General features: G+C 34.1%; 1 protein-coding gene across 5 annotated transcripts; it reads left to right on the forward strand.

Moving 5' to 3' along the window:
* Positions 1–1828: 1828 nt before the first annotated feature.
* LOC105339655 (ras-related protein Rab6) lies at positions 1829–12921 on the forward strand. 5 transcript variants are annotated; one of them, XM_011445297.4, is made up of 8 exons: positions 1829–2048; positions 2815–2873; positions 3299–3352; positions 4402–4507; positions 5936–6047; positions 6664–6757; positions 7112–7175; positions 12504–12921. In XM_011445297.4, exons 1-8 carry the CDS (start codon positions 1979–1981, stop codon positions 12578–12580), a joined length of 636 nt encoding a protein of 211 aa, XP_011443599.3. In that variant the 5' UTR covers positions 1829–1978; the 3' UTR covers positions 12581–12921. The 5 variants fall into 5 exon arrangements, with proteins under 5 accessions (XP_011443599.3, XP_019927488.1, XP_011443601.1 ...); XM_020071929.3 differs by lacking the exon at positions 12504–12921 and adding an exon at positions 12119–12468 and having other exon boundaries at positions 1830–2048; XM_011445299.4 differs by lacking the exon at positions 12504–12921 and adding an exon at positions 12125–12468 and having other exon boundaries at positions 1831–2048.
* The last annotated feature ends 1300 nt before the right edge of the window (positions 12922–14221 follow it).

The following is a 14221-nucleotide window of genomic DNA, read 5'->3' on the forward strand; positions in this document are numbered from 1 at the left end:
AACTATAGTTTGGGATCCGTAAACTATAGTTAACAGCCGATAAACCTAGTTTATCGACCGTGAAACAATGTTTTGCTAATTTATGTGAATTTGGCATGCTTTAGATTTGTAAACCGTAGTCCACTGATCATAAAACCCTCTTTATCAGATAAACTATGTTTAACAACCGCAAATGATTGTTTTCAGTGTTAACTACAGTTTACAGATGTGAAACATAGATTATCGCGTTAACTATAGTTTAGAGATGTGAAATATAGATTAACGTCGGTAACTATAGTTTACGATCCGTAAACTATAGTTAACAGTCGATAAACCTAGTTTATCGACTGTGAAACTATGTTTAACTTATTTTTGTGAATTTGGCGTGCCATACATATAACGTTAACATTATGGACAATTAACAATTTTTTTTCAGTGGTGTGAACTTAGCGAATTCGAAATTATATTATAGCGAGCGCAGCGAGGCGGCGCAAAGCGCCGCTCGCGTAGCGAGCTCCATAGACAACGTGTTTGAACGGAGGAAATTCGAGTTGAAATCTGCACATTGTTCAAAGAAAATTTTATGAGGCCACGTGAAAACGTTCTACTATCCCAGTGATCCTTTGCGGTGCATAGCAACATGGCGGAACAGGAAGCGTTTCTAAGGAAAATTCTTACCTGTAAATCGCATACATCATTTTCATTTAACAAGAAAAATTCCTTTTGAAAACATTAAAGTAAACAACACATATGCTTACGTAAAAAAACTGTACCTATGACGTCATTTCCTTCCCCGAATTTGTCCGACAATTTACGAAAACTGTCGAGCGGAAAAAGTTAAGTATGACGTCACAGTGATCTCGCGTTTTATATTCCCGCGATACATTTAGAGGTGGATCAAGCATCTGTACTGAATGTAACGTGTAGGAAGTATGTACACAGTAGGGAGTCACCGTTAATACTGACACTGCGCTCGCTATTAACGGTGACTCTTTGGCTGATTAGTTTTGTTTTGATGATTTTTTTTTGCTCAGTAAATACACATGCAAGTTCCAAGCTAAATTTATTGTCATATTGATCCAATCATTGTATACGTTAGGTAGGTGACAAAAAATTATTAAAAAAGAAAAGTCTAATCGTTATTAGAAATACGTGTAGCCACGTCATTTTGTAATGAATAAATAAAAGAAAAAAATTAAACTGTTAAAATATCAACATGTATTTGTTATAGTTGCATATGTGGTCAAACCTTTCAAAAATATTACTAAAAAGAGAGGGAGGGCACATATGTCTACAACGCTTACATGTATATAGCGTACAAAATATAAAAACATTAAAAACAAAATTGATGTCACAGAGGAAAATAAAACACCAGTAACAAAAAGGAACAAAATGAGAAATAACACAGACACACAATTTATTGACTTTAATGATCAAATTATTAAAAGGTAAAGAAGAGATAAAAAATATAAAAAAAACCGGCTTTGTGTTTATCAAAATATTTTGATAAGTCTGTTTAACATTTTCTTAATGCTCAGTGGTAGTTTTTTGTTTAAGTGTATAATTAATCCTAGGAAGGGACCATTGGAATAAAAGTTTGATATCTTCCGGTTCCTTGCGGTGGTAAAAGTTTTCGAGAAGTCCACGGTTAAGTCCACGGGTTGCATTTAACAATGATGACAGATGTGTGGCTCCTTCTGCGCTCGCCCCAACGGTCACACCGTAAAACATATTAATAAGGTATATTTAAACTATTTATTTAACATATCTTTTTCAACATAAATTTAGCAATTTCAAAATTTCGCGCTATCGAAACCAAAGCGCTGCAATGACTAAGACAACCATCCGTCATTTTCACGCAAGCGCATTGAGGAATATCCAGTCGTATAACGTGTCTACGTCAAGACTGATTATAATTAATTTAATACAGATGAGATTTGTTATTTATTTGTAAACTCTGTGCTATAGACTGTGATATTATATTATACAACATTTTAAAATGAGTTCTTCGGGTGAATTCGGGAACCCGTTGAGGAAATTCAAGCTTGTGTTTTTGGGGGAACAAAGTGGTAAGTTAACCTGTCATTATACTTGTCAAACGCATCCTGCTACGTCTCACATTGAGGCAGGGCTTGCTTTGGGTGTTCCATTGCATAATGTGCAGATTTTGATTTTGGAGAATATATGCATCAACTGGCAGATTTTCTCTCTAATTCTTAATTGATAGAATTTGGCTATATATTGTATATAAACAACCCATGATAAGATTTATGAGTCATGCGCGTGTGTATTCCGTTGCCTGCTTCCAGCGTGGAGACACGAGTAAACTTTAACAGAAGTAACAAGTGAACTGCTCTTGTGATATCTCGTGTGATTTTAGTCGTATTATTGTGTCAAAAATGAATAATTGGAATCACATTGACAAATTTAAATTGTCTCTTTTTGGTGAAATGGGAGGTAAGGTATAAAATTTCTGTTACAAATGTAATCTCTTGTGACTAGTGACCATACTTAAGGCAACATTTTTACTGGATGATGGGTTGTTAGTGAAGTCATTAGCTGTTTGATAATACCTGATTTATAAAATCGCTGTTACGTGAATAGTTCTAGATAATTAAAGAGAAGGAAGTTGATCTTGTTGATTCTTCCACACATATATTTAAGAAAAGTATCTGTGTGTCTTGAATCATGTTATTGGTCTTTGAATTGATGAAGATAAAATCAATAAAATTATGGTTGAGTGAAATGTCAGTTGGGAAGCCATATTTGTCTTTGAATCATGCAACTGAAGTTTATATCATCCAATTTGATATTGATCATTCATCTTTTTTTCAGTGGGAAAGACTTCTCTAATTACAAGGTTCATGTATGACAGTTTTGACAACACCTATCAGGTATTGTAACAATTACTGATTTCTACAAAAACAGGTGCATTTATTAACAATATAAAATATTTTGTGGAATATCCAGCAATACACACATCAAGTAAAAGGCTGCTGCTTAATATAGATCTACAAAGCAAAGGATGGAAAAATTGAATGCATGCTTCTCAGAAAATCAATGAATTGGTCGATAAGGCAGGCTGCTTTCTGCTCTGTTCTAGACACATCATTAAAAGATTCATTATTTAGTTCAAAGACAATGCATGTATTTGACATGTCTTTTGATAGAATCAAAATAAAAATGGCATCAACAAGGGTACTTTTATATCAATAAAAATTTGATAGTGTTTGAAAAATAGGTGTGAAATTTTTTAAAATTTATATATCTTGTATGATATTGATGTAATATAACTTTTTTTCTTTTTATATGTTTCCAGGCCACAATAGGAATTGACTTTTTATCAAAGACCATGTATTTAGAGGACAGAACTGTAAGTGTAATAAAACTACTAGTGCTGAAACGAATGTTCGAATATTCGCCAATGAATAGTAAATTTCTAATATTCGAATGCATATTTAGCATTGGAATATTCGATCATGTGTTTTTAACACCCAATGGCATATAAAATGCTGTAAAGTATGCAGCATCGTGTTATTTTGTTACTATGGAAAACTTTACTCTGAACGAAAGTAAAGACAAAGCCATCTATTATTGCCATGCATTACTTAACCCAGTAATAGACTCTTCCGCCACGCTTGTTTACATTGAAAGTAAAAGCAGGGTTTACATCGAACGGAGACAAACATCCTGGATTTTTCAATTCATATCAGACGATGAAGAAATAATTTGCTTAAAAGTTTGAACGAGTGTGAGCTACCGAGTGTTAATATTGAAAGGTACATTGAAAGTTTTTTTTAAAAAAAGATACTTCAATGTAATTTTTTTTTTTTTTTAAATAAACGGAACATTTTCGGAGTAATGAGCGTTGTTAGTTTTCTTTTTAATACTATATCAAACATGGCGGAAATATTTGGAATGACTTACGAAGTTACGTATCAGTCTCATACAGGAGTCAGGACTGCAGTATATTATTAAAGAAGTCATAAATCTTTTGATTGTAGCTGATGGAAGTTAAAAAAATTAAGTATATTAATATTGTTTGCATAAAAAATAAATGTGCACATAATTCAATGGATACTCATGCATAAAGTGTCAACTTCGAACTGACGTGTTTAAGCAGTCTACACATACACCCACTTAGTAATACAAACTATCAAACATGCTTAATACCTTGTCAATGACATCTAGAAATATTCGAATACGAATCGAATAGCACTCAGTAATATTCGAATACTGATTTATGGTATTCGTTTCAGCACTAAAAACTAATCAGTACAAACTAGACCCTTAAAATTTTGCTCTCCAATGGACGTTTTCTGGTTGGGAACATCCCAGTTCATGAACGCAATAATCTGAACACTACAGTTTGTTAGCAGTGACTTCTTTGTTATTCATTTTTAAATGTCTGTGTATTTACAGATACGGCTACAACTTTGGGACACAGCTGGCCAGGAGCGATTTCGGAGCTTAATACCCAGTTATATAAGGGACTCATCTGTAGCAGTAGTAGTGTACGATATTACAAGTACGTATCATTGTGTCTACTATTAGTACATGTCGTAACTCATTTAGGGAATTTCAAGTAGCAGTGTGATGTTTTTCCACCAAGTAATTTCAGTCTTTAAGAAGTAGAGGATTTTTCTGATATGAGAATTCTCATCCTAATACAACAGAAGTGGGAATAATATTTGTTTGGTGTATAAGTATTTTCTCCCTTGGTTCTTGAGTAATCAACAGCTTAAAGTAAACTATCTTTCCTTTTCAGCTTGTTTCATGAATAAGATGTTCATTCATGTAGAAGTTACCCCATATAATATTGTTGGTTATGTGCAGATACGTGATGGAAGTGGTCATAATGACATAGGGAGCGTAGCTCTCGAGTGTCGTTAAGACAACGCCCATCAGGTATCTGCACATACTCAACAATATTATATGGGGTAAGTTACTTGTACCATAGTTTGCGATTATTCATTATATCTTATTATAGTTATCAAGAGTGCACTTGCCTCTAAACAATAGGGTGCCAATGCGTTTGTCTTTATATATGTACATTTTACTCTGTGAATTTCCAAAATGACTTTTATCCCCAACAAACGTTAAGTATTCTTTATTTTTTTTTTAAAATTCATAGCCCTAATGAATAGATCGACTTCGCATTGTTATATTTTTATTTCATATTTAATCATTTTCCGACTTAAGTATCGATATTTGCTTCAAAGAATTAAACTTATTAACACAATTTCATATTACGAAACCTATATTGTGCAATGCTTCTGTGTAAACAACTAAATTTTAAATTGATGAAGGTAATTAGTTTTTTCCATCACATTATACTCTGTATCAATAATATACATGTATGTTTTTTTAAAGCATGTACATATATATACTGAACAAAATCAATCAATAAGCCAAAAAAAAAACTATCTGAGATATGCATGTCGCGAAACCATAAATGGTAAATGTCAAATCTGATTGGCTTCCGCTATTCACTCAGTCCACAAAACAAGTTTACAATTCAAACACGCTCCTATCACGTGATTGACTTTCAATGAAACCTTTATATACAGGATACCCCTATTTCATCTAACAAGCGTTTTTCTTCTTGTCCACACATGGAAGAAAATATTAGAATAGAGTCTTTTTTTGATTATAAATTTGATGGACTAAGTTAGTCGAGTCAGTTATCCGTGTTGAGTTTTGGTAATTTTAATCTGGAGGAATCTCTTACTGTGGAGTATTATGGGCGTGTTTCAAAACAACTTTGTTGATGTTGTTTTTACTTGAGATAGTGGGCGGAGTATGTACATATAACCCACACTTTTAACAATAGAAAACTTGCCAAGCTATGGTACAAGTCCCATTAACAATGTTACTTGTATTATTTTCATGTCAAAAGACCAAGGGCCCACTCTCTCAGGCTATAACAATATCAATATTTATCATTTTTTTGCAGATGCAAATTCCTTTCAACAAACATCAAAGTGGATTGATGATGTTCGGACAGAAAGAGGAAGTGATGTCATAATTATGTTAGTGGGAAACAAAACAGATCTGTCTGACAAAAGGTAGGTTGGCACAGCTTGGAAAGAAGGAGTTTTATATTGTTTTATACTCTGTTCCAGGTTAGCATTTTCGTCACTTTTTGATCTTTTTAACAAAAGTAAACATGCCTGTCGAAGAAGTGCAAATTGAACCAGATATCGGAGGAAAAAATCTATGATTTCTTTATTAACATGTCATCTCCTCTAACTTAGAGAAATTGACAATAATGAAAAAAACCACCATATTTCTACTAGGGAGATCTATAATGAAAAACATATTATTTCCATTCATAAGTTTCTAGAACACCTTGCACAATTTTTCAATGTTTTCATGCTAGTTGTTTCATTTTGTTTGCAATGCAAAAATTTCTTATGACGTTTATTTTTATCACATTGACCAGATGAAGAAATTTCAAAGGAGAAATCTGGATTTTTTATTCCAGTGAATGTATTATAGTTGGTTTGAACTCTGTGTAATTTATGAGTATTGAATAACTAGGGAAAATATGTTGCACGAATATTTAGGGACAGAGTATAATCCTACTATTTTTTTATCCTAATTATCCTACTAATTTTTGTGTGTGTACCAATTCAGTTGAGTCATGAATATCAATAATGATCTTCATATGAAACCTTTCAGGCAAATAACAACGGAAGAAGGAGAGAGGAAGGCAAAAGAATTGAGTGTCATGTTCATTGAGACAAGTGCAAAAGCTGGGTACAATGTCAAGCAGGTAGGACACATTCAGACAAGCTAGCAAGCATTTCTCTGATATATTTTTAACTTTTAAAGGGTTATCTACACTGTATTATCCCTAATATTAAAGTGCCCATGGTGCTTGAAAAATGGTGAAAATGAGGTGCTTACTTGGTATTTGTATTAAAATCTTTTCTGATGTGTTTTTAATTCAAGAATTTAAAAAAAAAAAATATTAAACTTCAGAAAACTTCTTTATGATTGTTATACTTTTCTTCACAAGAAGATAATCCACCCAAGTCATATTTCCTCACAAAAAAAAAATATTAAATCTAGGTTTTTCACATTACACCTTTTATAGTAGATACTGATTGCTTTTTCTCACTTACAGTTGTTTAGGAGGGTAGCCGCAGCACTGCCTGGAATGGAACAAACCGAGCCAAAGAAAGGAGAGAGTATCCTTTGTTGTTTTATTTACATGTATCTCGTTATGCTCATTAGTCATTATGCAGGTGACGTAGGTAGGTAGAGTATTTGGTGGAAGAGAGGAGTACAGGACTTGGCTGCTTGTGGAATCGGTCGTAGTAATTTGGTTGCCTGTGTTCCAATCTTTACATCTGGCATGATGGTAATAAATTCTTTGAAGACAACGTATAGCAGTTGCAGTCAACACTTTTAAAATTTAAAACTTTCTTGAAATTAAAATTCAGTTTTTAACTCTTTTGTAATGACATAAATATATAAAAATTAGTTTTATGAAAAATCCCCTGAAAATGAAAAAAAACTCTAACCAAATATGGCTGCACATATGGTGTACATATTGAAAACTGTTACACTGTAAAGACTGGGGACCCAGTCTAGTGCTACAAAACGTGTCGTCAAACAGCTGATGAAGCATAATGCTTAAAGACCCTGTGCTACGTACAAGTAGAAGGTGTGGGTACTGTATTAGGTATTACAGCCAACTAGCAGGGAGCTGTATGGGGGCATGGCCTATGTCAGAAGGGGGCGTGGTTTCGATCAGTAGGGGCATGGTCGGTCAGTAATCTCTGCTGCTTTTTCAACTAGTGCTCTGTATCTGGCACTTCACACTGATCAACACCAGTGTCTTGACTGTACACACATAACAATGATCCAGTGGTTTGTATGCTTGCATGGCATGATGTTGCATTACTTAAGTGTGCATGGCCTCCAATAGTAATATATTAATAGCCGCTTATGATAGTACATAGTTTTTTCCCACCCTGCTGTCTATGTCTCGACCTAAAAAGGTGCAGTGAAGATGATATGGATTAATAGAATTACACTTAGGCATTCTTTCAGCAACTGTCCTTAAAATCTGTTTGCAGGTTAAGAAAGAAGTTGTTATATGAAATTAGATATTTTTTATGGAAGAAATTTTATGATATTCAAGTTAAGTGGTCTCAACAGGCTCTCTGATTAAGTTGGAATTAAAACATCTTTGCAATTTGTTATGCTTTAAATGATAAATCCCCCATCCCTCCCCCCCCCCCCCCAAAAAAAAAGAAGAAAAAGAACAAAATTACCATCTATTAAAAAAAATATAACAAACAAATAAAGCAGGCAAAAAAAGAGGGAATAGAAATAGGATGATTCTAACACATTAAAAAAAGTCAGGTTAATTTAAAAAAAACTATTCAAACCAATGTTCAAGATATATATATATATAAAGTTTTAGGTTGACAGCTAATTATAAATTCCAAGGTTTAAGCCTTCAGCTATCCTTTCCAGGGGATGCAGAGCTGGCTGTTTAAGATTTTTGTTTTTAATGTTGTCAAGTTTTTTTAGTTTTAAAGCTTACTGCTTTCATTTTCGTGTGATTATTTTATTTTTTGTTTCCTTAACCTTTTGCCGCAGTGACGGAGGTTAAACTGAAGGACACCGGGCCGATTGAACCGGAACACAAGGAAGGAGGGTGTTCGTGTTGAGTGGGTTGGGCGGGGCAACATCAGGCGGAGACAGCTACAGAGGAAGACGGTCAATCAGGTCAAACAGCAGACCCCCAGGAGAGGTCCCCTGGGCAGGACCACCACCTATATCTATTTATAAATACGCCCTCCGAAATTCTGCTAACTTACTGTACTGAGACATTAGGTGCTGTATTGAGAGACATACTACACATTCTCTATGATATCACCTGTATCAAAATTGATGTCTATTGTTTGTAACCATTTCTTATTTTATGCATGTTTTTGATTATGATCAAATTCCATTAACCTATTTCATTTGACTGTGTTTGTTGAATAATGAACTTTGAAATAGGGCTAGCCTGATGAGTAGTTTTGTTTGCTTGCATTGTGAGTAAGAATTTACCTGTGTTCAGTTTTCATCATCCTGAAGTATGAACACCAATTCATTTACATTTTGCTTCATTAAGTTTGCATGTCACTTTTGATACAACAGCCCAAACGTTTTCACAAGCAGAGCATGTAATATATTGAGTTATGAATTTTGTATATTTTTTATTCATGATTTAATTTAAGAACCCTAATAAGTTGTTGGTTAACGGGATGTTGTTGAGAACTAATTAATCAGAGCCTGCCTTTGTTGATGGGAGAATGAATCTGTATGTACAATGGTTTATTATTGCAAGTGAGGATGTACCGAATCTATGCATTGAACTCTTCATTAATGCTACAGGCATCGAGTCTTATTTCATGAAAGGTGTGTTTATGAATTTCATTACATATCTGGCTATTTATGATTGCATTTTAGCATGTACATTGTATATTAAATACTTGTGACCAGCAGGAAAAAAGAATGTAAAACTGTGATGATCAATGGATAACATCAAAGTTCTTGTTGGTATACCAATAAACTGTGAATTCTGATTCATTCTCTGTCATTGTCCTAGGGTCAACATTCTCTGTCATTGTCCCAGGGTCTAACCTATGGAGGTTTATTGGAAACTTTGATCATGCTTAGTACGGAAATGGTGATGTTCACTATCTGTGTACTAGTGATTACTGATAAGGGAAAAAATCAAACTTGCTGCACTGTGTGCAGAGTGACAAACCTTAAAGGATGACTAAAAGAATTGCTTACCTAGTATAAGTGTGTTGCTGTTAGCTGGAAAAGAATTCCAGTGTGGTGAATGATTGGTCCTTGGGTAGACCTAATGCCGTGATTTATTATCTGTCCATATTTTTTTTCGGCTTTGGAGACATTTTGAGAGATACAGAGAGCAGCTATATGATAAAAGGGGGAATTATTATAGGATTACTAGTGTCTGACATAACTACAACCACTGCATGTTTAAGAATATTGGGTCAGATGGATACTTCTGATTGGATCAGATTTATGTCATAGGCATCTTTCACTGCGTTAGGTTTGACCCAATTCTAGGACGTGTTTCAATTTTTTTTTCTGTGGAGTTCCGAGAAAATTGCATAAAGCAGATTGTTGCTTGCCTGTAATGACCCGGATACCGGTAAGTTAAAGGAAGAAATGCATTATATAAACTATACACATGCTGTAACACACATGCTGTAACACAAATCTGCTTCCACGGCAATTTTTGTAATAATTATCTCGATTTTATTGTAAAACTAAGATGTCCGGATAGGGCCATTTGCAAAACTTCATAGACCCATCACGCCGTCGATCTTTTCTTAACAATGCTAGAATTTAATTTATTGTTTGTTGTGACGTCCTTATTCTTTCATATTTTCGTGTTCTCGGGATCGAATGAGCTAATTTTAAAAAAAATACTTGACACAAAACATACTTGGGCAAAAAATTTTAAGCCAATGCAAATATAGAACCAGACCCACTTCCAACTTGGCAAAAATAGATAAATGAAAGAATGAAAACGACGTTGCTTTTTTTGAGAATCTATTCCTCAATACCTAAAGAACTTATAATGTCTTAACTTTTACAAGAGCTTCCTTATGTGTAGTTGATTTACTATTGTTCATATCATGACCATTAGGAGTCTGAAAAGGGACCCTATAGGTGTGTACAGTACTTCATAAATTATTGATAAACAACTTTAAAACGAATTTAAGTCATGTCGTTAACCCCTATGGTCAACCAGATGCTGTGGTTAAATTTTCGTCTTCTTCACAACCATTGGGCTAATTTCAACCAAACTTGGCACAAAGCTTTTAAATGGTACGAATAAATGGCCAGGCCCACTTCCTAGGGGAGATGATTATAAAACGAAACTGAGGTATGAAAATAACATTTAAATCAGTGTCGTATTTGTGTTGTTGAATGTGTTAAGTTGTTTTGATGAGAGGTATGTTAGATTGCCATTGTTTCTTATGTGATGGGTGTGGTTTTCGCAAGGTTCTCTTGTTTCTGAACGTGCTGTTGGTCTTGCAGTGGTCTTATCAGGACACAACATAAAACTGTATACATTCATGGGCTATATCTTCTAAAACCAATTATTTGTATTATACATTTATGTGCAACCTAAGAAAATTAAACGAGGGTTTTTTTTAACCGCGTGCTTATTAAATAAACACATAACTAACGCCAGATAACCATCATATTAATTTCGTATTTCCCTCTATCTGGACCACTAGACCCAGGTATGGAATAAAATAATGTAAACAAGCAAGACTTGGGTTTGTGATTGATCAGTATATAAGTTTCAGATTGTTGTAATCAATTTATTAACCCAATCAACATTTGCCGCGCGACTGTCTTACTAGGAGGTCAAAAGAGGTCACGAGAAATGTCTTCTGTAAAGTTTGTATTAACTAGGTGATACTTTAGACGCAGTAGGCCCACTAGTTGTCTTGCTGCAAATTCAGAACTATCTAGATCCGTAAATTCAATATCAAAAATTCAATACTTCCCGGTATTCTCACAAAATAATCTGTGCGAAAAGTATTTCAAAATTATCAGATCGTTGCCCCTGTAATGCAGTCAATTTCTGAAAAAAGAGAAGAAAAATATAATATTCGTGTGCAGGACTACACACCGGGGCATTTTTTCAGTTTAGCCCTTTTATAAAGCCTGAGACGGAGTAAGAATAATAAAATATATATCTTATGAATGATTATGTTTATTCATTTATTCACCAATCAAGGGCCATCAGGGACATATACATTAAAAGAAATAATATCATGATTTTAACAAATAATGAATGAAATAATAGCCGAGAATGTCAAGGTTATGTTTATGTTTAAAATTATGTTTAAAATGTTTTTTTGCAATCTTCATGTGCTTGAAAATGAAAGAGAAGACGTATTTTCTTTCCATGAAACTGAATGCACGACTGTTAAAGAAACGTGCTAGACTTATAAATAAATTTAATGCCGATTTAGTTTAGTTATAAATCCCTTGTTTAAGATTAGAAGAAAATAACAGCATGCAAATAATAATTTTTTACAAATTTATAAATTTATTATGATATCCTTGACGACAGCTTCAGATATAGAACTACTTCCGTCGTCCATAGACCACGTGGGACAGGAACCGGAAGGGAGTGGCTGTTCCTGCTGAAAGCAGTGCGTGCGCAGACTGTTCATGTACAAGAGCTGGTCACATTTTTATTTGTGTTCTGTGCCAAAGGCTTAAAAAGCATGAGTTTTTTCGGTTCAATAAGTGTGTCCTGTTGAACTGACGAACGATGGAAGAAAAAGTTATAAGCAGAGTGGAAGAATGTCTAGTTTTTGTTGCTAGTGTGTTTGATTTTCTATATGCACACCGAGTATCATGTGATGTCTTTATTACTTCTCCATTTTATATAAACAAATATACGAGTTATAACTTGCACTGTTTTTGTTGTACTGATCCTTGACTTGAGTCAGATGTGGAGCTACAGGCCGTGCCTCTCCGGACGGTCGGGACGTCAGAGCTTGTGTCCGGGGGATGCACGTGCGGCTAGAGCTCGTGCGCGGGCCCATTGCTTCATTCATGGTCCGTCGTAACATCATTAAGGCCATAGTTCTGTTCGTCGTTCTTTTTGCTTGGCAAACTCCACTATCATTTCCTTGGCATTGTGTCTTTCGGACTTTGGTGTTTAAGTAACAACCACGATCAAGACTTATATTGGCGACGTATTAAGTACTCCGGTGTTAACTGGCGTGAAGTTTTGAACGAAAACTCATTTTCATTTTGTTTGCTTACTGCAGCTGGGACCATCATTGAAAGTAAAAATTTGCCTTATTGAACAAATTTAGTTGTGATTACAAATCATGAATTAAACGGAGGACGAGAATTGGTAAATTGTTTCAATATAGAGGTGAGGGACGGTCAAAATAAAAACCAAATAACAAAACAAAAACCAAAAGTCAAAAAACAAAAACAAACAAATGAAGGAAGAAGATGGTGTTATTCTAAATTGGATTTCGTTTTGATTTAAATACTTATGCAATACGCGACTTCTTCTAACAACATTGTCTTGGTGTTCTCCAATACCATATTAAAAAAAAACAACAACAACAAAACGAAAACATAAAATTGATATATTTGACTTGATTTATACTGCGGAATACCGAGACGTGCAGTTCTAATTAATTTAATTTAACAAGCTACGTTTTACGATCAGTAAAAAGGGACTATTACTAGTATGTATCCGGACTAATTTAAGGAGGCATAGGGCACCACCATTTTACGACATGTGGCTTAATTTTCATGCTTAGAATTGTTTGATTGATTGATTTATTTAAATATGTGATAAGAAGATATATCTTCACAATAAATTACGCAGTTTATATCAATCGGGTTAAAAAGATACAGAAATTAATAAATAATTTTTATAAATAAATAAATCAATAAATAAGTCCACGATAAATAGAGCATTTGAATATAAACCCCGCCTTAAATCGGCCACGTGATACCACGCTTAGTCTTTCACAACATCAATGGAGACGACGAGAGAGATACATGTAGGTATACCCGTAATACCGTTAAATTTGACAGATTTAGCCAAGAAAGAAAAAAAGATAGACTGACAAGGATAGGAACAAAGGGAAGATTGTTATCGGAGACCATGTAGATTGTTGTAATAGGAATTAAAGCCGAATTAAACTTAAGTTTTTATCATGAAGTTGTAGGGGTTTTGCTAGTGCTCCATGTGTTCCATGTCTTTACTTTATAAATTATGAACCACAAGTGGATTTTCGTTTAGAGAAATTTTTGAATAAAGAATAAATAAACACTCTCAGTACATCCCTCAGGGTAAGGGATATTCACTCATTTTACCGTGTCGTTGATGCTAAAATAGTGTTTCATCTTTATTACACACAATTAGCAATTTATATCGTTCTACATTAATGAATAACGGAATAATAATGCTTCGGGTATCATCTGATATAAGAATTATCTAATTTAAGACACGAAAAACGTGATTCTAATTTGTAAACAAACTGTTCTTCCATCGTGTTCTCAATACTAGGTTTTTCCGCACTCATGCGCAGTGGCATTACAAATGGCCGATCACATTAATATTCATCAGACGTGTTGCAAAGTTTAGAGACAAATAACTAAAGAAAAACATGTTTTACGGGCCTAGAGTTTGTAAAAC

This window comes from Magallana gigas, chromosome 8 (genome assembly GCF_963853765.1).
Source record: "Magallana gigas chromosome 8, xbMagGiga1.1, whole genome shotgun sequence".
Taxonomy (NCBI): domain Eukaryota; kingdom Metazoa; phylum Mollusca; class Bivalvia; order Ostreida; family Ostreidae; genus Magallana; species Magallana gigas.